The 25,924-nt window shown below is 45.0% G+C and overlaps 1 protein-coding gene across 1 annotated transcript in view; it reads right to left on the bottom strand.

Annotated features, from left to right (window-relative positions):
- BACE2 (beta-secretase 2) overlaps window positions 1-25,924 on the bottom strand; it is a 162,836-nt gene that overhangs the window by 53,873 nt on the left and 83,039 nt on the right. The window contains exons 4-5 of the mRNA XM_033943013.1: window positions 16,950-17,078; window positions 11,772-11,906 (exon numbers count right to left, since the gene is read on the bottom strand). Of these exons, the coding sequence (XP_033798904.1) occupies window positions 11,772-11,906; window positions 16,950-17,078 (264 nt within the window). The remainder of the gene's footprint in view (window positions 1-11,771; window positions 11,907-16,949; window positions 17,079-25,924) is intronic.

Raw genomic sequence — 25,924 nt, 5'->3', positions numbered from 1 at the left:
TTAAGTGAATAAAAAGATACTTGCAGAAAATAAGGTTTATTACCACCAGATTACTTCCTATGTTATCAGTGAAGTGCCAGTCTTCCTTGGACCCATCGCTGTTTTCCTTTCCAAAGACTTCCAGTGCTATCTCTAGGGACCTGGAATTGTTTCATATCTCTAGGGTCACCAGATTTTTCTTTAGTAAAATCTGGATCCCCCTAGACCCACCCCCGGTCCAGCCCAGTACCACCTACCTACGCCCTGTAACGCCCCAATCCTGCCCCCAATCCTACCCTAACCCAGCCCCCGCTGCCTACTCTCATCGGGCAGGAGGGCATCCATGGATGTGACAAGATGTCACACGCATGAAGTCATCATGTGGCATCCGCGTATGCCTTCCAGCCCGATGCGATTTCAAGGAAGCTTTTCAAAACCCAAAGGCCCTGATTCTACAAAGTGCCGTCCCGATTTTAAGCAGCTGTAGGCGTCCTACAGCTGTCTAATCAACCAATCGGGATGCACGTTTAAAAAAAAAATGCTCCTCAGGCAGGCCCCCTATATTGAAGGCGCCTCCGGGAGCCTAGGGAGGCCTGCAAGACACCTAAGCTCGCCTAAGGGCCTTAGGCGAACCTAGGCGGCCATTCGCGTCTCCCTATTAGAGGAAGAGGCGCTTAAAATGTAGGTCAGCACAATACTGGCCTACATTGTAAGTAGATGCGGCCGCTATACTTATCGCGGCAAGGGATCTCCCTGCCGCAATAAGTATAGCAGCTGTGGCCGCCTGTCTGATCACCGTCAGGAGGGTGCCGAACCCCTCCTGCTGGAATGCCGCCCCCCAAACTCACAATCGCTGGCAGGTGGGTACTCAACCCTCCTGCCGGAAAGCCAGACCCCCTCCGAACCCCCCATGCTATCGACCTCCCCCCCAATAACTCCCCTAACCTCCCCCTCAGCTAACCTCACCCCCAACTAACCTTTAAATGTTGGTCGGCTGGATGGGTCTTGCTGCCGTCCAGCCGACAGGCCCGCCTCATCGAAATGAGATGGGCCCGCCCCTTCCCGGCCCATCCCCACTAAGTCTAAGGCCTGATTGGCCCAGGCTCTAGAAGCCTGAACCAATCAGGCCTTAGGTATAGCGGGTCCGCCCATCCCCACTAACCCTAAGGCCTGATTGGCCCAGGTGCCTACGAGCCTGGGCCAATCACACCTTAGGGTTAGTGGGGATGGGCAGACCCGCTAGGCCTAAGGCCTGATTGGTCCAGGCTTCTAGAGCCTGGGCCAATCAGGCCTTAGACTTAGCGGGGATGGGCTTTGAAGGGGTGGGCCCGTCTCATTTCGACAAGGTGGGCCTTTCGGCTGGACGGCAGCAAGACCCGTTCAGCCGACCAACATTTAAAGGTTAGTTGGGGGGGAGGTTAGGGGAATCATGGGGGGGAGGTCATTAGCATGGGGGATCTGGAGGGGGTCTGGCTTTCCAGCAGGAAGGGTTGGGCACCCTCCTGCCGGCGATTGTGAGTTTGGGGGGGGTGGTGTTCTGGCAGGGGGGTTGGGAACCCTCCTGCCAGCGATTGGGAGTTTCGGGGGGCGGTGTTCCGGCAGGAGGGGTTCGGCACCCTCCTGCTGGCGATCGGACAGGCGGCCGCTATACTTATCCCTTGCCGCGATAAGTGTAGCAGCCGCGTCTACTCTAACCCGATTCTCTAACCGGTGTCTGTAACATGGATGCTGGTTACAGAATCGGGGTTAGTGTAGGCCCAATTCTGTATAGGACACCTCTCCCGGGCGTCCCATACAGAATCAGGGCCAAAGTGCCTGGTTTTGAAAAGCCTTCCGGATTCCCGGACATGTCCTCAAAAAGAAGGACATGTCCAGGGAAATCCGGACATCTGGTAATCCTACATAGAGTATGCCTGTTGTCCTCAAACACTTGCTACAAGTAAGTATCTTTGCTTTCTCCAAGTACAAGCAGGCATAATTTTTTCCATGTGGGACTCATAAGCTGCTAGGATCATGTTTCTGGAAGAGGATAAACATTGAATATACAGAATTCTGATGAAACCCTATAGAGTTGGAGGAAAAGTTAGCTTTAAGTAATAATAATAATAACTTTATTTTTGTATACCGCAGTACCAGAATAGTTCAGAGCGGTTTACATGACAAGAGACTGTACATCTACAGCGAAATTTACAAATAAGTCAATCAATCAATATAACTTAGCGAGTCGGGAGCAGGCAAGAAGGAGATAGAGAGGTTATAAACAAGTCAATTGGCGTGGCTTAGGAAGTCGGATGCAGGTAGGTGGGAGGTGCAGGTAGGGAGAAGGCAGGTAGGTGGGAGGTGCAGGAAGGTGGGAGGTACAAGTCATAGTTAAAAGTAGAGTTACAAGGAGGGCGGGAGTCAGAGATATTTATCAAAGAGATAAGTTTTGATTGACTTCCTGAAAGTTTGGTAGGAGGGAGAATTAGAGATGAGAGTGGATAGACATTTGTTCCATTTGCATGCCTGGAACGCCAGGGATCTGTCGAGGAATCTCTTGTAGATGCAGCACTTTAGGGACGGGAAGGCAAACAAGTGGGCATTACGTGTGCGGGTGTGGCCCGGACGGACAAAGTGATCTGATAGGTAGATTGGGGACGAGCCTGTTAGGGTTTTGAAGCAGAGGCAAGCAAATTTGAAGATAATCCTCGCCTCCATAGGCAGCCAGTGCAGTTTTTTGTAGAAGGGACTTATATGGTCAGATTTTTTGAGATTATAGATGAGTCAAACGGCTGCATTCTGAACGAGTCTTAAGCGTTTGATGGTTTTTTTAAATGAACCTAGGTAGATGATATTACAGTAGTCTAGGATGCTCAGGATTAGTGATTGGACCAGTAATCGGAAGTAGAGAATAGATGTTGCAGAACTACTTGCCCAAACCAACCGTTTCTTCTGGAGCTCTGCTCTAAACAGTAGTGAGAAGTAAACATATGGACTGAGGACCAAGATTTCTTCAAAGCGAAAATGAGCCACAGACATCCCATGGCCTTGTAGCATTAGCCCAGCCTGAGTATTCACAATGGAAATACAGTTTGCTAGCCAAGTGAAGATAGCCCTTCTGAATATAGTGACTCCTAGCCAATTAGGATCAAAAGTGAAAAAGAGCTGGGAGGGAGGACCCTTATGTAGCTTAGTGCGGTTCAGGTAGTATGCCAGGGTACGTTTGCAGTCTAAGGTACTTCTCCAGGATAAGAACATGGCTTTGGAAAGAAAACAGGCAAAACGATGGATTGGTTGAAGTAGAATTCTGAAACCACATTAGGGAGACATTTTGGATGTGTTCAAAGGACTGCCCTGTCATGATAGAACCTTGCAGAGGATCTGATATAAGGACTTGAAGTTCACTCATCCAGCATGCGGGCTATGAGGAAAACTACTTTCCAAGTGAGAGGTTTGAGAGAGCAAGATGTGAACGGTTCAAAGGGAGAATTCATAAGAGCAGAGAGAACCAAGTTAAGATCCCAAGCGACTGGAGGAGGTTTGATAGGTAGTTTTGTTTGGAATAGGATACTATGTGATGTACAGAAAGCAGTTTGTTGTTCAGGTGGGAATGAAATGCACTGATGGCACTGAGACAAACTCTAATCGAATTGGATTTTTGTCCAGAATTAAAGAGGTAGAGTAAGTAGTCGAGGATGGATGGAAGTGGACATGAGACAGGCTCTAGAGTCTAGAGAATGTAATGCACACCAGGAAGAGAAGCATATTCGCTTGAAGTGATAACAGTGCTGAGTGGAAGCTGTCCTAGATGCTTCAGTGACCATGGATACTGCAGCCAAAAGGCAGAAAGCATTTATCTGTTAGTACTAGGATGAAGTAGGGACAGTGGCATAGTAAGGGGGTGCAGACCACCATGGGCACCATCTTTGTGGGGGTGCGGCACCTCACCCCCCCCCCCCTGCCAAGCTCATGCCCTCCCTACCCTATACCTCTTTAAATTTTCATCAGCATGAGCAACTTCTCCAGCCTGCTGTTTGCACTGGTCTGACTTCCCTTTGAACTCACTTCCTGGTAGCAGGGCCAGAAAATGACATCAGATGGAAAGCCAACACCATCGTGAGCAGCAGGCCAGAGAAGTTGCTCATGCAGGCGAAGATTTAAAGAGCTATGGGGAAGGGAGGGTGTGAGTGTGGCATTGGAGGCAGAGATGGAGCAGGGAGTGCAGAAAGGAGGGCACAGGGGTACCACCGCTCTGGGCATCTCCTACCCTCACTACACCACTGAGTAGGAGCCCTTCAGTCTGAGTTAGCAATGTTGAAAATGGTTGCAGTTTCCACAATCTCCTGATTGATAGCTCTAGGAGGAGAGGAAACCAAACCTGTCATGGCCAAAGAGGTGCTATGAGGATCATGGTTCCCCAATCTTGGCAAAATTTGAGTAGAATTTTCTCTATAAAAATAGATTGGAGGAAATGTGTAGAGGAACTTGTCCACTCAGTGAAGTTGAAAGGCGTCAGATGCAGTGCAGTTGGGGGCAAAGTGTCTAGAACAGAAATGGAGTAGTCTATGTCCAGAGTTCCCCATCAAGAAAAATCAGATACAAGACTGTGCTGAGAGACCATTTGTGAGGCAAAAGAAGCATGCTCATGCCAACATATTCTGCTTCCCTACCAAGTAAATCACCCTGAGAAGTATCCCATGAATAGTGGCCCAATTCCATATCTCGATTGCCTCCCGACAAAGGCCATAAGATCTTGTTCTTTCTTCTTTATTCAAACAGAACATGGCGACCCGGTTGTCTGTACAGATAAGCACGACTTGGAATGCTTTGAGAGGTGGTCCTGGAATGCTTTGAGAGCATTTCCTATCACTTGCAGTTCTAGAAGATTGATATGGAGGGTCTGTTCATGGTGAGACCACACTCCCTGAGTGTGGAGACCATCTAAATGAGCTCCCTACCCTAGTATTGAAGCATCTGTGGTTAAAAGTTTTGGTGAGGAGAAGACTGGAAAGAGAGACCCTGGATAGATTTTGGGGTACCATCCACCACTGGAGAAAGTGCCATAGATGTGGGGTGACTTGAACTGGAGAAGAGAGGGACCGTGTGGCTTGGGACCACTGACACAAGTGAATGAGATTGTTGTCCTTCAGCTTGGGTAGAAAAGTCTGACTTTGAATGGTGTTCAAGAGTGCTTTTATGAACTCCAAGGCTTCAGACAGCTGTAGATGTGATTTTTGGTTGACAGCAAATCCTAGAAGTTCGAAGAGATGAACTGTTGAGGTTATAGCATGCTGATCTGTTTGTGATGATAAAGCCTTAATCAACCAGTCATATAAGTAGGGAAATACATGAATCCACAATTAATTAGGTGAGTAGGTATGTTTTTAAAATCCATTTCACTAGAAGTGCATGCCCACACCAATAGGCTAGACAACCCACTCTGCCCAATCTATAACATTACAATAAGAGTGTGAGGACACACAGTAAAGTCAGCTTTGGGGTTTCTAATTTTCACCTTGGCTTCGGGAGTGTGGTGCCTGACTTCCCCAGGACTCACAAACACATTCATATACCCCTCCCTCCAAAGCAAACCTTTAAAACCAAAATAGTTCCAGACTCTTCATGCCTTCTTCTTTCATACCATATTCTGGCTCACAGAGACCTGGTAAACCAAAGGGGAAGAAGCCTACATCAAATAAGCATGCCCCAACAACCTCAAATTCAAAACACACCACAGCCCAAACAAAAAAGGTGGCAGCGTAGCCATAATCTTCCATTCCTCCCTTCCACTCAAAATCAAAAGCTCTCCAAATTTCAACCCTTACCCAGTTGAAACCTTGCAATTCACATTCCCTAATAATCCGTCTATAAATTTCCTACTTGTTTACCTCCCAACCCCAGTCATCAAAGCTTCTCATTCCTCTCTCCAATCCGCAGTCATGGACTTCAGTATCTCCCATCTCAATCCCATCATCTTAGGAGACTTCAATATACATTTAGACCAACCAAATCAACCCAATACTGCAGAACTCTTAATCTTAACTTCAGACAACTCCCTAACTCCTCTAATTTCATCACCCACTCATCTAGTGGGACATACCATTGTTATGATGTTTTGGCCATCAGTACTTATTCATATATTCAAAATCCCAGCAACTCACCCTCGCCCTTGGTCGGACCACGTCCTACTTGCTCTCAATCTCTAACGCCCACCAACTACTCTCCTGTTCCTAACCACACCTATAACTTTAGAGACTAATAAAATTACCGTTTCCGTAATTCAGAACTCTCTAAAATTAGATTTAAAAGAATTTGCAACCCTTGAAATAGAAGAACAATCAGACCTTTGGGATGAATCAACACCCCAAAAAGAAACCCCGGTATACTGAAAACCTTGTTCTCCTTCGAAGCCAACTCCACTCTTCTGAACACAAATGGCAAAAATCTTGATCCTTTCCCTCCCTCCAACAATACAAAGAATTAGCAACCCACTATAAACGTACTATCCAAAAAGTCAAGAAGGAATACTACTCAAAATATATCACAAACGCTCGTAATTCATCAGCTCTCTTTGCAATCGTTTGTTCTCTTTCTCCTTAAAAAAAAACCACTCACTCCCCAACTTAATCAACCATCAGAAACAGATCTGGTTAACCACTTTGACCAAAAAATAAAAAACATCAGGAAAAGCTTTGGACATACACCATCAATAGGGCCCCCTGACCCTCTCAGCCAGGACAATCTTCTATCCTTCAGCACCTTCTCAAAATTCAAACCTCTGTCTCTCGAAGATCTTTTCAAATTCATTCAGACTATGAACACCTCTAACAACCCTATCGAAAATATCCCTCCATCCATTCTAAAAGAATTATATCTTTCATTCGGCCCCTTCCTCTTAGAAATGATATCCAAAAGCCTTTCAACCACCACGTCCCAAATTCCTGGAAATCTGCATTAGTCTTCCCTAAACTATAAAACTGGAACTTAGATGAAACCAAATGTGATAACTACCGTCCCATCACTAACCTACCCTTCATTGCCAAACTCACCGAGAAAACTAATACGCTTCACCCTAATCAAACGGGTTTTTGCATTAATCATTCCACAGAACTATCTCTCCTTGGTCTCACCACTACCATCTACTACAATCTTGATCACCTCAAATCCATCCTTCTTATATCTCTTGACCTATCAGCCCCGTTCAACACAATCGACCATAATCTCCTTCTCCATCATTTTAAATAGTGGTATCTCAGGGCCTGCCCTTCTCTGGTTTTCCTCCTATTTCTCAAATCGAACCCTCAAGGTACACTCTAGAGACACATCTTCTTCCCCAATCACCCAGACCTATGGAGCTCCTCAATACTCTATCCTTTCTCCTCTACTTTTCAACATTTAACTAGCCTCACTTCTGACCCTAGCTCAATCAATAGGATTTACCACCTTCACATACACTGATGACATTCAACTTCTGCACCCTATTAACCCTTCAAACTCAAATGACATACATGAAATAAATATCAAACTCGACAAAATCAGCTTATGGCTCTGAACAAATAGACTATCTCTTAATTTAGACAAATCTTGAGGTACTCTCTTCCCGACCAAAAAAAGATGAAACTTTAAAAGACCCAATCTGTATCAATTCCCGACAAATCCAAATCGAACCCAAAGTCAAATTACTAGGAATCATCCTAGATAGAGACCTCACCTATCATGACCAAATCAGTTCAATCACACAAAAATGCTTCTACAAACTTCGTCTAATACATTCCATAACCTCCATTTTTGAACCCGCCTCCATTCAAACCCTAATTCATTCCCTGATCATTTGCACATTGACTACTGTAACTCTTTATACCAAGGAATAACTCAAAAAGAAATCCACCGGTTACAGCTCATCCAAAATACTGCCATCAAACTTATTCACAATGCAAGAAAATATGACCACGTCACTCTGCTACTCCATAAAGCTCACTGGTTGCCAATTTCTCACCGCATCACATATAAATCTAACTGACCCATTCCCCATCTTTCCTAGATAAACATCTCATCCCCTATGCATCCCCTCGGGCTCTGAGTTCTGCTGATCAGAATCTTTTGACTGTCCCCTCAATCAAAGAACTTTTCTACACTTGAAACACCATCTTCTCCACCACAACCCCTTCTCTTTGGAATGCCATGCTGTCACACCTCCATTTGGAAAACTCTCTTGATAAATTCAGAATTAAGCTCAAAACCTTTTTATTCCAAAACACCTACCAAAATACAAATTACCGTATTTTTCGCTCCATAAGACGCACTTTTTTCCCCCAAAAAAGTGGATGGAAATAAGGGTGCATCTTATGGAGCAAATAGACACAACTGCCCCCCCACCCCGGTCACTGGATGGCTGCCTCAGGGCCAGTGGCGCACAAGCGCGATAATGCTTAGGCCCACGACACTTCATCAGGCAAAGTGGGAGATCGGCATTGGTGATGCTCTCAGCTGACAAAGCGGAGACTGCTGCAGACATATAAGAAGCAAAGCACGGCAGGCAGGGGCGGTGGCAGAAATGGAGAAAGCTTATCGACGCAGACTCCACCTGGTGTGCAGTCAACGGTGTTTCCTTGGCCTTACGCGGGTCTCATCTAGTTCTTCATTAGCTTTGGGCACCATGCTGCAGTATTTTGCTTTATTGCTCTGGGTCTTTGATCCTGTATGTGTTTGTTTTCTCTGTTCATGTTCTGTTTCACTGGAATTCTATAAGAACATAAGAATTGCCGCTGCTGAGTCAGACCAGTGGTCCATCATGCCCAGCAGTCCGCTCACGTGGCGGCCCTCTGGTCAAAGATCAGCTTCCCTAACTGACACTAGCCCTACCAGTGTACGTCCTTGTTCAGCAGGAACTAGTCTAACTTAGTCTTGAATCCCTGGAGGGTGTGTTCCCCTATAACAGATTCCGGAAGAGCGTTCCAGTTTTCTACCACCCTCTGGGTGAAGAAGAACTTCTTCACGTTTGTGTGAAATCTATCCCCTTTCAATTTTAGAGTGCCCTCTCATTCTCCCTATCCTTGGAGAGGGTGAACAACCTGTCCTTATCTACTAAGTCTATCCCCTTCAGTACCTTGAATGTTTTGATCATGTCTCTTCTCAATCTCCTCTGTTCAAGGGTGAAGAGGCCCAGTTTCTCTAACCTTTCGCTGTATGGCAGCTCCTCCAACCCCTTAACCATCTTAGTCGCTCTTCTCCGGACTCTTTCGAGTAGTACCGTGTCCTTCTTCATGTACGGCAACCAATGCTGGACGCAGTACTCCAGGAGAGGGCGCACCATGGCCCAGTACAGCGGCATGATAACCTTCTCCGATCTGTATGTGATCCCCTTCTTTATTATTCCTAGCATTCTGTTCGCCCTTTTCACTGCCGCCGCACATTGCGCAGACGGCTTCATCAACTTGTCGATCAGAACTCCCAAGTCCCTTTCCTGGGAGGTCTCTCCAAGTACCGCCCCGGACATCCTGTATTTGTGCATGGTATTTTTGTTACTAACATGCATCACTTTACACTTGTCCACGTTGAACCTCATCTGGGTTCAGCATGCTCTGTTAATTAACTTACTGCCTGGGACAGCCCATTTTTTCACTTCTGGTCGGCTAGGTCTCTATTCTGTGTTTTAACTTATCTGTTGTCTTGTGCTCTGATACTTTTATGTATCTTATTTTATATTTTAGTCCACATAAGGTTGCTTTTGTTCCATTATTTCTGCTTTTGGTGATCTGACTTTATTCTATTGCAATCTAATTGATCCTTTGCTCTATGATATGCTTTGTGGTATGTTTTATTAATTTGCCCTTTTATTTTGCTGCTTTGGTTCTGCTGATATTATTAAAAAGTGTATACTGGATAAGAATCTTAACCTTGCAGACTCATGAGTAGATAAATGAAAAAGCCTCAGCCCCACCACTCCACCGCTGTAATATCTTGTTACTGCGGGAAGAAATTACGTGGTGCAATCACTTAAAACTGGCTCATACTCTTCCACCTCCATATGAGCTTCCCCTTCATACTCTGACTCTCCACCCCCTACTTTTGGATGTAAATGCTTCTTTGTGTCAGCTTCTATATCCTCGTCAACCAGATATTCCTCCCCTCAGATAAACTTATATTTTGGAGTTAAGTACCTTTCCCTCCTGCTTTCATCAGCCAAAACCTTCCTGTGGGGTATTGGTAAGGATGCCCTAGTTCCTGCAAAGTTTGTTATTGTGACTGGAGGATTTCTCTGCTTGTGAACTCTGAGCCACTGCTGCTCTTCCCCTCTGTGCACAGCTGTGTGAAATTTATTCACCTGTAGGGCTTGCTGTCTCTTGTATCCCTGGGCAACCTCTTGGTCAGCGTGAAGCACACTGGTACTGCTGGTTCCTCCCCTTTTATTAGCCCTTTGACTGTCCTGCAGCCCTGTTGCTGGCTCTTAAGGAGTTTTCATAGGGATTTCAGAAAAAGAATGATAGGGTAAAGAGGTAGATTTTGGGATTTATTTTTTTTTTTACCCTATCCCTATCCTTTGTGCTTCCAGAGGCCTTTTATCCCCCCATGTATATAGCCCTTAAGAGGCTTTACAGCTTTATTCCTCTTTCTAGGAATGGGCTTGCTTTTAGCTTGGTCTGGAGAGTCTAAAGTGTTTTTAGACGTGACAGGATCCTGCTTGTCACAATAGACTGCATCTTCAGTAGCCCTATTAGTTCTTACTTGCGCGTAGCCTGGATCTCCTCCTGGAAAGTTAACATCTGCACCGGAAGAGACATCATCATGGAATCAGTCTCAGTGCATGTTCTCTGGGCATGGGAGACCTTGATATAGAGGCAAGCCTGGAGGAGACATGATCTGCAGTGATGGAGAGCGATGTACGATGCATTGACACTTACTATGTATTGAAGAGATGGACGCCTGGGGCAATGCCGTGCCATGCCTAGAAGAGGAAGAAAGTTTATGCTGCTACATGGAGGAAGATGTTGAGTCTTACTTTTGAAGAGAGACCCATGCATGATGCTCTCTATATAGCACTGGTACATGGGGTGTCGATACTGATGCCAGTGTTGATGCAGGCTGTATATCGGGTGACAAATCTCCCACCATTCTTGATGTAGATGCCAAACCAAAAAGTCTTTCACACTGAAGCTGTCGGGCTTTAAGTGTCCTCTTTTGCATACGCAGACAGAGATGACAGTGAATGTCCTGATGGTCAGGACCTAGATACTGAACACACCAATTATGGGAGTCAGAGCCTGAAATGGTCCGATTACATCAAGTACAGTTCTTGAAACCACTCGACACCCTCTTTGACATGGAAGGGAACATGGCAGATGCAAAGTCAAAAGGCTCGATGGCCTGGGGAGCTTGAGTGAAAAGGATACTGAAAATTGTCAACACATGTTGGGTGAAAAAAGTCTCAAAGTGGCCCGAAGGTCAAGAAATCAAATATGAAAAAAAATTTACCAGATTCGAGGGAATGACTACAAAATCGAGAAAAATTAAGATTTATGAAGAGTACAATAAAATGAAATCAGGAAGGTACAAAAAGATAAAGTTTTCTGCGCTGAGGAGAAACCAAAGTTATAGCTTCTCAGCTTCATGGAAATCTAAGAACTGATGGTCCTCAAGCCGACATCAGGTGAGAAGGAATCGGCATATGCGTGGTATGAGAACTGCCTAAAAATTTAAAGTGACAGTGCACTTGGCAGTGTCTGTACCAGGTTCTGTGGATGACCTCACACACATGCGAGAATATATGCCTGCTTGTTCTTAGAGAATATGGAGGATTTTTTTGGCATACATACCACAGTGCAGTCCAAGTTCAGGTTTTGACCTCCAACCTCCAGCTTTAGCACTTCCACTTGGTAATACCATTCCTCCTTTATAGGGGTGTACCAAATTTCACCCGTGTACAAACTTGGTTCAATCCCACCCAAGACCTGGAGACACACAAAGACAGAATCAATGCAACAGCCAGCTTTGTATTTGCCAAAACTAGAGCTGTGCTAAAAGAGAACTTGCCAAGATTTGTATGTACAGTAAACAGAGGTCAACAACAAAGCTATACAAGATAACATTTCTTCGACTAAATACATTTCTGATAAACTATTTGAGAGCTATATGCCCTTCATTAGGTGAAAATGAAAAGAGCAGGTTAATGCAAAGAATGAAACTGTCCAAATATACTGTACATGTAAATTCCAAATTTGCAATGGTGAAGTAGAGTAAGAAAGTGTGGGGAGTAGAGGGGAAGACAAAGGGTAGAAGAGGAGCTGTTCTAGCAGAGGGGTGTGAGGACTCAGAGAGAAATAGCAAGATTAGTTTTGGTATTAGAGGAAGAACCAATGTCTTTTTAAAGTCTTTCAGTTTTTTTTTCACATTATTAGATCATCTTAATTTTCTCTTTTGGTCCCAACAGTGATATTAGATTTCTTTTCTTTCTAATGTTATCTCATGCAGTGTTCAAATTGTATATTATTCACTACTATTACTGCTATTTAACATTTCTATAGCACTGAAAGGTGTAAACAGCGCTGTACATTTGACATGTAAAAGATGATCCCTGCTCTGAAGAGCTTACAATCTAGTTTAGACAGACAGGACATATAGGGGTAGGGGAAATCCTTACAGAGAGAGTGATAAGAAGGACATAGGTAATTTTACAGTGAGTGTGAGTTAGGAGTTGAAAGCTGTCTTGAAAACGTGGGCTTTTAATTTGAATTTAAATACTGGAAGAAATGAAGTCTGTCATAATGGCTCAGGCAGGCAGTTTCATATATATTGCACAGCAAGATAGAAGGGATGGAGTCTGAAGCCGGCAGTGGAGGAGAAGTGTACGGTTAGGAGGGACTTGCCTAATGAATGGAGTTCACTGGGGGAGCATGTGGGGGAGGGGATAAGTGAGGTGAGATATTGAGGAGCTGCAGAGTAAGTGCACTTGTAGGTCAGTAAGAGGAGTTTGAATTGTATTTGGAAATGGATGGGGAACCAGTAGACTTGAGGAAAGGGATAATGTAAGAATGGCGGCTCTTGCAGAATATAAGTTGCGCAGCAGAATTTTGGACAGATTGAAGTGGAGAGAGATGATTGAGTGGAAGACCTGAGAGAAGCAAGTTGCAGTAATCTAAGCGAGAGGTGATAAGAGTATGGATGAAGATTTTGGTAGTGTGCTCAGAAAGGAAAGGACACTACCAAACTATTATAATATTATAGAGGAAGAAGCAACAGAATTTAGCAGTTTTTTGGATCTGAGCGGAGAAGGAGAGAGAAGAGTCAAAGATGACCCTGAGGCTATAAGCTGACAAGACAGGGAGGAGGAGAGTGTTGTCCACAAAAATAGAGAATGGGGGGAGAGGGGTTTAGACGGAAAGATAAGGAGCTCGGAAAGAAATGGAAAACAAAGATGAAAATGTTATAATGCTCATGTATCACTTGTATGCTGACTTCAAATTCCTGCTTGACATCCTTCTACTTGCTAAAAAATAATACTACACCCATTTAACCATCTTAGCTCTAACCCTTGCCATCTCTTTGCCACACTAAACTCTACTCAAAGTGCCCTCACCTCTAATCCCATCTTAACTTTCTCCCGAGACTATGGCTGAGTTCTTCTACAACAAGGTTCACCTGGAGTTCTCAACCAGATCACCTCTTCCCTCACTCCCCTTCCAGCTGTTCATTCTGCCAACCTCCCTTCAACCTTTGCCACCTTTTCTGAAATCACTGTTGAGGAAACTGCACATCTTCTCTCCTTCTCCAAACCCCTTACCTGCTCCTCTGATCTGATTCCCACCCACCTACTCAGTGCTATCTCTCCCACTGTCATCCCCTCTACCTGTCACATCCTCAACCTATCACTCTCTTATCACTGCAATTGTTCCCAATGTCTTCAAACATACCGTAGTTACACCTCTCCTCAAACAGCCCTCATTAGACCCCATAACCCCCTCTAACTTTTGTCCCATCTCCCTCCACCCCTTCTTATCCAAAGCTACTTGAATATGCTGTTCACTGTGATTCTCTGGACTTCCTTTCATCTCAAGCTATTCTTGATCCACTTCAATCAGGCTTTCACCCACTCCATTCCATGGAAACTGCCCTTGCTAAAGACTCTAACAATCTCTTCCTAGCCAGATCCAAAGGCCTCTACTCTCTACTCATTCTTATGGATCTATCTGCTACTTTCGATACTGTTGATCACCACCTGCTTCTCAATACGCTATCCTCGCTGGGATTCCAGGATTCTGTTCTCTCCTGGTTTTCTTCCTATCTCTCCTATCACACTTTCAGTGTAGGCAATGGGGGATCCTCCTCCACTGCTATCCCACTGTCAATTGGTGTGCTTCAGGCCATGTCTTGGTACCCCTCCTTTTCTCCATATATTCCCACTCCTTTGATGCGCTGATCTCCTCACATGGTTTTCAGTATGACCTCTATGCTGATGACTCCCAGATCTACCTCTCCAAACCACATATCTCTACAGGAATCCAGTCTCAGCCTGCCTATCCCTCTGCCATCTAAAACTGAATATAGCGAAGACTGAGAATATAAGAATTGTCATACTGGAACAGACCAAATGTCCATCAAACCCAGTACCCTGTTTCCAACACTGGCCAACCCAGGTTCCAAGTACCTGGCTATATCCCAAGTAGTAAAACCGATTTTATGCTGCTTATCCTAGGAATAAGCAGTGGATTTCCTCAAGTCATCTCAATAATGGGCCATGGACTTCTCTTTTAGGAAATTATCCAAGCTGTTTTTAAACTCCGCCAAGCTGATTTAATCACATTCTCCGGCAACAAATTCCAGAGATTAATTATACATTGTGTGAAGAAATATTTTCTCCGGTTTGTTTAAATCTGCTACTTAGTAGCTTCATTGCATGTCCCCTAGTCTTAGTATATTTGGAAAGAATAAACAAGCATTTTACATCTACCTTTTCCATTCAACTCAGTATTTAATAGACCTGTATCATATCACCGTTGAGCCATCTCTTCTCCAAGCTGAAGAGCCCTAATCACTGTAACTTTTCCTCATAGGGAAAGTGTCCCAACCCTTTCATCATTTTTGTCATCCTCTGTACTTTTTCTAATTCTGCTATATCTTTTTATTCTTAAAGTTAAACAAAAAGAAACCAACAATGACTGCAGTTGAAATAGCAATGCAAAAACAAAAACAAAACTGCAGGAAATGTACAAAGTGCAGGAATTTTATTAAAAATTAAAATATAAAAAATCAATAAAAACAATAATAGTAATAATAAAAATCCAAACATAAGTTCTTGAAATAGGACATACCGGACCCGACACGGTCCGTATTTCAAAAAACATTTCTTCCTCAGGGGTCCCGGTGATTCAGTATGTTAATATTCAAGCATCGTTGGATAAAAGGACAATCGTAGAAATAAATCCTCCTGTTGTAATGCTGCTCAGAGAAACATTGATCACATACAGACATTTTGGTGGCATTTCACCTGCATGCTATTTACATCCTTTTATATTGGCATTTTTTCACCCGAATCATATTAAACTATTCACTATGATTCAGTACATGTTAGCATGTGTTGTTTTTTACATGTATATAATATGGCAGTTTACATCAATTGTTTGTTAGTATGTCTTGTATATATAATTATAATTATTTATAATTGTTTTGTAAAATATATCAATGATTTTATCTGTCATTTTACTACATCCATTTTAAGGGTGGCTTAATTCTGGTCTTGCATATATAGTATCTTTATCCATATCATACACTTCTCCCTCCGAATCTGTGGTTTCATCATCCGTGGATTCGGTTATTTGTGATTTTTTTAGGGGAGGCGATTTTTTAATTTTTTCACCTATTTTTAAGCCTTACCTGGTGGTCTAGTGGGTTTTCGTGGCAGGAATGATCTTCCTACGCTCCTGCCCCATGTAGATCACTCATATGAAATGGCTGCCGTGAGCACATGAATACAACCTGGTTCATATGCCTAAGGCCCCACCCAAAGGAGGAGCCTAAGGCTCCTGGGCCTATTCTGGTTGGCTCAGGTGCCTCAGGCCACACCTGTGGGTGGGGTTTGAGCCGCCTGGGCCAATCCGACTCCATTCCTGGGATGGCTGGCCTGCCAGATGGGCGGGCTTGGCACCTGTCCGTCCGGCCTATGATTTCAAGGTATGGGGGGGTGGGATTGGGGGTGGGGGGGTCATGGGGTCAGTGGGGGGGCAATAGTGGGTTCAGGGGGGCCGGTCAGGGGGTTTGCCTCAAGGGCAGGAGGGCCTGGGATCCCTCCGGCCCATATTTTAGTGGGGGGTGGGGGTTAGGGGGTGTCGCCGGGCCAGGAGGGCTTGGGCTCCCTCCTGGCCCCATCAGACTCGTGGGAAGTTTGGGGATCACGGGGCAAGAGGGCTTGGACTCCCTCTTGCCCCTAATGTAATCAGGGGTTCGGGGGTGCCACGAGGCAGGAGGGCTTGGACTCCCTCTTGCCCTGATGTCATTGGGGGGGGGTTCGCGGTTCGACGATAGTTGGTTTAAAACTTGTGAATTTGGCCATTCAGAGCACCAACGGCCTGAACCATAGGTGTAAAAAATTAGGATGGAAAGGAACAGTAAAGTGCAATGATGGTTCCTATGCTATTATGGTCAGAACTGCATTAGCAATGACCTGGTGGAGGCACTGAGCACTTTAGATTTAGTCACATTTATTTTAAAATGTTTTTATGATTATCACACAGGTAGAGGGTGTGTGTTGAATCACTTTAAGCAGACAAAAATAAAATTAAAAATAGAAGTGGCATTACTATTAGGCAAATACTGTATACATGCTATAGCACTCTAGAAAGCTCTTAGAGCTTTGCTTACACCTTTTCAAGACCAGGCTCCATTGGATGTTTTCACCCTAGTCGTTGAAGACTACATATTCTGCCTGTCTAGAAAATTTAATTTTTGTTACACTAAAACAGTAGAGCTCTGGGGCCTCAGTTATCTTAGCAGATACTCACCAGACTGCCTTTGTTGGTCCCACTACCAGTTACAAGCTGTCCCACTCCACACATCTGTAGAGAGAAGATGTTAGGGATATTCTCCTGTCTCACAAGAGAATCGAAGAATGTTTCTACAGAAGAGGAAGGCTGAAAAAAAAAGGTGACGGGAATCTATTAGATAAGACGCAGTCCTGTCTCCTGTTTAATAAGAAGTCATGTGATACTGATTGGCCACTAATGAGTGTGCCAATATCTGTTATATCTCCTAGCCGGTTAAGCAACTTTTACTCTTGCTAGTGCTGCAGCTGGTATCTGCTTTAAATTCATTTCCAGGCCTGGCTCTGTTACCTGTTTATCCCATTCTCAAGAAAGCAAGGCAAAAGCATAATATCATTATTATACAGTAAGTCAATGCAAAGGTAAGGGTTGACTACACTTTTCATTAACCATCTCTAGGTGAAGACCATATAAGTCTGTTTAATGATATGTGACTTAAGAGTAGAATATTGGCTGCAATTTTATTTTATTTATTTGCATATTTAATATACCACTAGTCTCACAAAAGGTGTTGCAAAGTGGGTTGCAACATAAAAATAAAAGGACTAGGAGGAAAAAAATGGGAGCAGGTGGTAGTGGGGGGAAGAAAAAAAAATTTGAGCTAGGCGAGGGAATGGTTAAGGATTTATAATTTCCATTCCAAGTTGTATACTTCAGAAAAGACCTCATTTTTTTTTTAATCTTTATTGTTTTTGAAACTTTGATAGAGCAATACAATTAATTTAACATAAAATACTGCATAAAACGCACTATTAACTACACAAATAATACATAAAACAATCATTTTCTCCCATCATCATTTCAATTATTAATACAATAATATATATGATATAATTACAATATTATAATTAAGTAATTTAAATCCTCAAAATACATTTCCTTCCCCCCACCCACCCACCCTCCCTGGATGTGTAAAGAAATCTAAGGAAAAGAAAGATATATGACCCTTATTGCCATGCAACAAATGCAGTCAATGGACTCCATACTTTACTAAATGAATTACTAGTTCCCAAACGTTCCGCTGTCATTCTTTCATATTTATATGTGGTACACACATTTGCCCACCAAAAAGTGTAATTAATCCTGTCATGGTTCTTCCAATTATGTGTGACCATTTGAACAGCTATTCCTGTCATGATCAGGAAAAGGCGACTTTTATAATTATCCAAAGTAGGCTTAATGTGTAGTAACGTACCACAAATTACGGCTTCATAGGTTAAGGGAATAGATGACTCAAGAATGAGATTTATTTGTCCCCAAATTGACTTCCAGAAACTAAGTATCAATGGACAAAATATAACTTTAAAACTTTTGTACTTAGCTTTAGCTATTTCTTCATTCTTTTTTTAAACCTCGGGAAGAAAATTAAGGTCCTTCCCGAGGTTTAAAAAAAGAATGAAGAAATAGCTAAAATTGAGTACAAAAGTTTTAAAGTTGTATAAGAAAAGTTTATCGGTTTGCACAAAACATAGAATATAGAGCACAAGCACTTTAATAATAAAAAAAAAAACTAAGGTCTGATGATGAATAAAAGCCAGAAAGAGAAACAAGCCTACAAATAATTTGGCTGATGGTTGGCTGGAACTGAAGACCATAGAGGTACTTAGAAATGTATTATCTGAAAAAAAGATCACTTAGAAATTAGGCACTTTGAAATTTATTATATGCCGTTGTGGATTGATGGTATATATTACATAGACAACATCATAAACAACATTGGGCTATTTTAATATATCAGTTAAGAATAGTTACCAACACAAATCACTTGATAAGATCTTTTCTTCAAAAAAACGTGAAACCAGTTCAAGACCCTTCCTGAAAGTTCTATTGTGTCTAAACAACTAACAACTCAACAATATTTCATAATCTACTAGATCAAAGGCACTACTAAAATCTAGCTGAAGAATTAAGGCACTAGTGCCATTGCTAAATAGACCATGAAGATAATCAAACATTGAAGTTAAGACGGTCTCCGTACTATATCCTCTTCTAAATCCCGACTGATGGTCATTAAGGATATTACATTTATCCACATAACTTACTAATTCTAAATTAACTAAACCTTTCAGTAATTTGGTAAACAAAGGAATGCTTGCTATGGGTCTATAATTGGATTTTGTGGCAATTGATACCTTCTGATCTTTAAGAATAGGGGTAATCAAAATTTGACCCAATTCATCAGGAAACAGTCCCTTAATCAAAGAAAAAGTAGCCCATTTAAATAAATCCGCATTAAAAGTAGATGAATCATTTTTCATTATTTTGGGGGACAATTGTCATATTTATTGAAGAACTTTAAAAACTGTTGCCAGTCTGGGAAATGATCCCAGGACATATCAGCCCTTGACCCATCTTCCAAGTAACTAAGTTGTGAAGCATCATAGTTGCAAGTAAGAGATTGTAATGTTGCTCTCAAATCTAAAATTTTATTATTGAAGAACTCTGCAAGAGTATCAGGAGACGGTGAGCAATCATTACCCGCTTTTGAAACCAGTGTAATATCGGTTAAGTTATTAACCAGTTTAAATAATTCTCTACTATTTATCTTGGCTGACCCTATTTTCTGTGCATAATGTTTTGAACGTTTTTCTTTAATCAGGAGTTTATAGTTCTTTAATTTAAGTCTCCAATTTACCTTGTCCTCCTCCCTTTTAGATTTCAACCAAATCCTTTCCAGTTTTCTAGGGCCTGAATGCACTAAAGTCTCCGAATAACTAATGATAGTCGCTAAACCAGTGGCAGGTGGGAGTGGGAATCCTCCTGCCTTTTTTTCCAGGAGGAAGGGGGGAGAGTAGGGGATGGTTTGCTGGGGCTCTCCATTGGCAGGTCTAGACCTGTCATTTTTTTCCGATAGCTAAAATCCCTGGGTTGGGCTTTTGGTGTTTTTTTTAGCATAGCCAAGTGATGTTAGTGCATCAATTGCTTGGCTTCTCTGCATGAGGTTTTAGCTAAATTTGCATGGCCATTTTGTGCATTGGGTCGGTAAAAGCGATCATCACTAAAGCTTAGAAAGCAAAGTTGTTTACCTGTAACAGCTGTTCTCCGTAGACAGCACGAAAATGCAGCCACACTTGCAGGTGAAGTCTGCAGACTGAGCCTATGTGCCGGAGCTCTCCCTTAGCTAGTTAAAACTTTAAGAACTTTGTGGGCATGTGTAGAAGCACAGTACACCCAGCGCCCCTCCCCTCTCCTGTCAGTTTTGTTCCTAGCAATAAAAGAGGAGACGAGGGAATGCAACTTTGTTTTCTCCATAGACAAACAGGGGAAATGCAGGCACACATGCAGGTGAGTCCCAAGCTGATATAAGAAAAATTGGGTGGAGGAAAGAGAAATTATAATGAGAAAAGGTTCCTTAAAACTGATTGTCCAAATCGCATATCATGAGTGAAACTCTGATCCAGGCAGTAGTGCATTGTAAACGTATGTACAGAGGACCAGGTTGCAGCTTTGCAAATGTCTTGAAGAGGAATGGATCTCAGAATTGCAATTGAAGAAGCTGTAGCTCGTACTTTATGAGCTCCAATTTGACCAGGTGTTTGAAGCTGCTGCTTTGTGTGGCAAAAGTTGATTCAATGTGCTATCCAAGAAGAGATCACTCTTTTCGATGCTGGTTTTCCTAGAGTAGCTGGGTTATAGGAAATAAATAGCTGATTTGACTGATGTAAGGGAGCAGTTGCTTTAAGATAAAAAAAAGTACCGTATTTTCACGTAGATAACGCGCACCCGTGTAAAACGCGCACACGGGTATAGCGCGTGGAAAACACAACATTATGTACAGAAATTTTTGTATACCGCACACAACCGTATACCGCGCATGCTGCCCGACTCTCCAGTCGCCCGCCCCGACTCTTCTTTCGCCCGCCCCGACTCTCCTCTCCCCTTTGAAGTCCTGTCCCCACCCTGAAAGCCTGATGCCCCCCCGATGTCCAATTCATCCCCCCCGCAGGACCGCTCGCACCCCCACCCCGAAGGACCGCTCGCACGCACCCCCACCCTGAAGGACCGCTCGCACCCCCACAGCCTCCCGACCCTCCCCCAACATGTAGATGCTCCTACCAGTGTCCTGCTGCTTCCCCTCTTGCCCCGCCGACTCCCCGACACGATCGGGGTAAGAGGGAGCTCAAGCCCTCTTGCCCCAGCCAACCGCGGCACCCCCAACACGATCGGGGCAAGAGGGATCTCAAGCCCTCTTGCCCCAGCCAACTACGGCACCCCCGACACGATCGGGGCAAGAGGGAGCTCAAGCCCTCTTTTCCCCCCGACTCCCCGACACGATCGGGGCAAAAGGGAGCCCAAGCCCTCTTGCCCCGCCGACTCCCCAACTCCCCGACAATATCGGGCCAAGAGGGAGCCCAAGTCCTCCTGGCCCTGGCGACCCCCTCCCCCCGCTAGTTGTTCGGGCCAGGAGGGAGCCCAAACCCTCCTGGCCACGGCAACCCCCTACCCCCACCCCACACTACATTACGGGCAGGAGGGATCCCAGGCCCTCCTGCCCTCGAGGCAAACCTCCCTCCCCCCAACGACCGCCCCCCCCAAGAACCTCCGACTGCCCCCCCAGCCGACCCGCGACCCCCCTGGCCGACCCCCACGACACCCCCACCCCCCTTCCCCGTACCTTTCTGTAGTTGGCCGGACAGACGGGAGCCAAACCCGCCTGTCCGGCAGGCAGCCAACGACGGAATGAGGGTGGATTGGCCCATCCATCCCAAAGCTCCGCCTACTGGTGGGGCCTAAGGTGCCTGGGCCAATCAGAATAGGCCCGGGAGCCTTAGGTCTCTTCTGGGGGCGGGGCCTGAGGCACATGGTCGAGTTGGGCCCATGTGCCTCAGGCCCCGCCCCCAGGAGGGACCTAAGGCTCCCGGGCCTATTCTGATTGGCCCAGGCGCCTTAGGCCCCACCAGTAGCCGGAGCTTTGGGACGGATGGGCCAATCCGGCCTCATTCCGTCGTTGGCTGCCTGCCGGACAGGCGGGTTTGGCTCCCGTCTGTCCGGCCAACTACAGAAAGGTACGGGGAAGAGGGGTGGGGGTGTCGTGGGGGTCGGCCAGGGGGGTCGCGGGTCGGCTGGGGGGGCGGTCGGAGGTTCTTGGGTGGGGCGGTCGTTGGGGGAAGGGGGGTTTGCATCGAGGGCAGGAGGGCCTGGGATCCCTCTTGCCCGTAATGTAGTGCGGGGTGGGGGTAGGGGGTCGCCGTGGCCAGGAGGGTTTGGGCTCCCTCCTGGCCCGAATAACTAGCGGGGGGGGGGGCGCCAGGGCCAGGAGGACTTGGGCTCCCTCCTGGCCCGATATTGTCGGGGAGTTGGGGAATCGGCGGGGCAAGAGGGCTTGGGCTCCTTTTTGCCCCGATCGTGTCGGGGAGTCGGAGGGGCAAGAGGGCTTGAGCTCCCTCTTGCCCCGATCATGTCGGGGAGTCGGGGAGTCGGCAGTCCTTCGGGGTGGGGGTGCGGGTGCGTGCGAACGGTCCTGCGGGGGGTGAATCGGACGTCGGGGGGGGGGGAACTATGTAAAAAAAAATTTGTACAACGCGCTCACGCGTATACCGCGCAAGGGTATGCACGGTTTGTAAAAACACATATAACGCGCGTGTTATATGCGTGAAAATACGGTAATGCTCTTCTGCAGTCAAAGGTATGAAAACTCAAAAAAGTCAGCAACAATATGAGGAGAGGAGGACACCTCTTCCCATATATTGAAGACAGGGGGAAAAATGAATGAGAAAATGAAGAGTAGGATAATGTAGGGAGTAGGGAGCTGAGTGATGTCTTGGCGGAGCCACTGTCCGCGCTCTTCAACCTCTCCCTTAGTACAGGCAGCGTCCCGTTGGACTGGAGGACGGCTAACGTCATTCCACTCTACAAGAAAGGCTCAAAGATGGAGACAGCAAACTACAGACCAGTGAGTCTAACATCGATAGTGAGCAAACTAATGGAAACTCTAATCAAACACCAATTAGATAAGATCTTGGATGAGGAGAATCTACGGGATCCCCGACAACATGGATTTACTAAGGGGAGATCCTGCCAATCCAACCTGATCAGCTTCTTTGACTGGGTAACGGGGAAGCTGGATATTGGGGAGTCCCTGGACATCGTGTACCTGGACTTTAGCAAAGCATTCGATAGCGTACCACACCGCAGGTTACTGAGCAAGATGAGTTCTATAGGATTAGGTAACACATTGACGAAATGGGTTGGGAGCTGGCTTGGAGGTAGGCTCCAAAGGGTGGTGGTGAACGGCACCCCCTCCGAAATGACGGAGGTGATTAGTGGAGTACCACAGGGCTCAGTCTTGGGCCCAATCCTATTCAACATCTTTATAAGAGACTTGGCAGAAGGGCTTCGAGGTAAAATAACATTATTCGCCGATGACGCCAAACTGAGTAATGTAGTGGGCAAATGCACAACAGACGAAGATTCAGTGCCCGACAACATGATGCACGACCTACTCCCACTGGAGCGATGGTCTAGGACATGGCAACTCAACTTCAATGCCAAAAAATGCAAAGTTATGCACCTGGGCAGCCAGAATCCATGCAAGTCTTATACCCTTAATGGCGAGATCCTAGCAAAAACGGTAGCAGAACGAGACTTGGGGGTAATCGTCAGTGAGGACATGAAGTCTGCCAATCAAGTGGAGCAGGCTTCGTCCAAGGCAAGACAAATCATGGGCTGCATACGAAGGGGTTTCGTCAGTCGTAAGGCGGAAGTCATTATGCCATTGTATAGATCCATGGTGAGGCCCCACCTGGAATACTGTGTGCAATTCTGGAGGCCGCATTATCGCAAGGATGTGCTGAGACTGGAGTCAGTGCAAAGAATGGCCATCCGGATGGTCTCGGGACTCAAGGATCTACCATACGAAAAACGGCTTGACAAATTACAGCTATACTCGCTCGAGGAGCGCAGAGAGAGGGGGGGACATGATCGAGACGTTCAAGTATCTTACGGGCCGCATCAAGGCGGAGGAAGATATCTTCTTTTTCAAGGGTCCCACGACAACAAGAGGGCATCCGTTGAAAATCAGGGGCGGGAAACTACGAGGTGACACCAGGAAATTCTTTTTCACTGAAAGAGTGGTTGATCGCTGGAATAGTCTTCCACTACAGGTGATTGAGGCCAGCAGCGTGCCTGATTTTAAGGCCAAATGGGATCGGCACATGGGATCTATTCACAGGGCAAAGGTAGGGGAGGGACATTAAGATGGGCAGACTAGATGGGCCGTGGGCCCTTATCTGCCGTCTATTTCTATGTTTCTATGTTTCTATAGATGCTACTCAATAATACTATAAGTATGAAGCCTATAGGTGAGAAGCTTCAGAGACTTCAGTATCGGGTACTGAAGTCTCTGAAGCTTCTCACCTATAGGCTTCATACTTATAGTATCACCTATAGGCTTCATACTTATTGTACCATATTTGCCTGGTAAAGTGAGGAGCAATCCGCCCTGGGTTTACACCCCAAGGGGGTGCAAAGCTGGCCACCCTCAAGTGATTTCCCTAGGCCAGCAAACTGCATCTCTTTAGCCACTTGAGTGCCACCGCCACCATCGGGAACAGGCCGGCACCGAGTTCTCCCTGCTTTTCCCTGTGGGGCCGACCTGGCTGGCCCAGAACGTCCTCTCCGACGTTAGAATTGACATCGGGTGGTGAGAGTTGGTTGGCCCCGAGGGGAAGAGAAGCAGGGCAAACTCGGCGCCGGTCTGTTCCCGATGGCAGCAGTGGCAGCCTATTCCCCAGCGGCGGTGGCAGCATTTTCCCAATGGTGGTGGCATAGGGGAGGGCAGGAAGAAAGAAAGAAAGGGGGGGACAGGGAGCCAGAATGAAAGAAAGGGGGCAGGGTGAAACAAAGAAAAATGGGACGCGGAGAGAGAGAGAAAGACAGACATACTGAACGAAAGGGGGTATGGAGAGAGAGAAAAAGAAAGAAGGGGGCAGGGTGAAACAAAGAAAAAGTTTGGGGAGGGAATGAGATCTGGAGGAGAGGAAGCATACAGGAGGCTGAAAAAAGGGAAGAAATATTGAATGCACAGTCAGAAGAATAAAGTGCAACCAGAGACTGATGAAATTACCAAAGGTAGGAAAAATGATTTTATTTTCAATTTAGTGATCAAAATGTGACTGTTTTGAGAATTTATATATGCTGTCTATATTTTGCACTATGGCCCCCTTTTACTAAACTGCAATAGCGTTTTTTAGCGCAGGGAGCCTATGAGCATCGAGAGCAGCGTGGGGCATTCAGCGCAGCTCCCTGCGTTAAAAACCTCTATTGCAGTTTAGTAAAAAGGGAAGGGGAATATTTGTCTATTTTTGTATAGTTGTTACTGAGGTGACATTGCATAAAGTCATCTGCCTTGACCTCTTTGAAAACCCGCGGAATATAAATGATAATTAACATTTTCTCTGCGTACAGTGTGCTTTGTGTTTTTAAAATTTTATTGTTGGTAGATCATTTTGAATTGGCCACAAAGGTACAGGGGAGGGAAGGAGGGGAGCTGCTGAAAGACATCTAGTAATCCTTTAAGGCTTGAATGTGCAAGGAATTATTTTTGTAAAATCATGTTTTGTTATATGACTGGCATTATTTAGACTTTCATTTCTATGAATGAATAGAATGAAAATGATATAAAATTACTTGCTTGTTTTTATGTGAGTGCGCTGAAGGAAAGTGGAGAGAGAGTGGGCTGAGGGCTGAAGGGAAATGGGGAAGAGAGAGTGATTTATAAATTGACAATTGTACAGAATATTGTTTCTTTTTATACTTTAATATAAACAATTCAAGGCTTGTGTGGATGGAATCAGGTGGTTTGCGGGGATGGGGACCGAGCTTACGGGGATTAGTCCAATAAAATGGTATTTTTTTATTTCTCATTATTTGTTTTATTTTTATTTGTTAATTTGTAAAGTGGTGATTGTTATGTATTGGTTTTTTCAAATTTACAT

The sequence above is a fragment of the Geotrypetes seraphini genome, chromosome 4 (genome assembly GCF_902459505.1).
Source record: "Geotrypetes seraphini chromosome 4, aGeoSer1.1, whole genome shotgun sequence".
Taxonomy (NCBI): Eukaryota; Metazoa; Chordata; class Amphibia; order Gymnophiona; family Dermophiidae; genus Geotrypetes; species Geotrypetes seraphini.
This window is presented reverse-complemented; position numbering and strand designations above follow the sequence as displayed.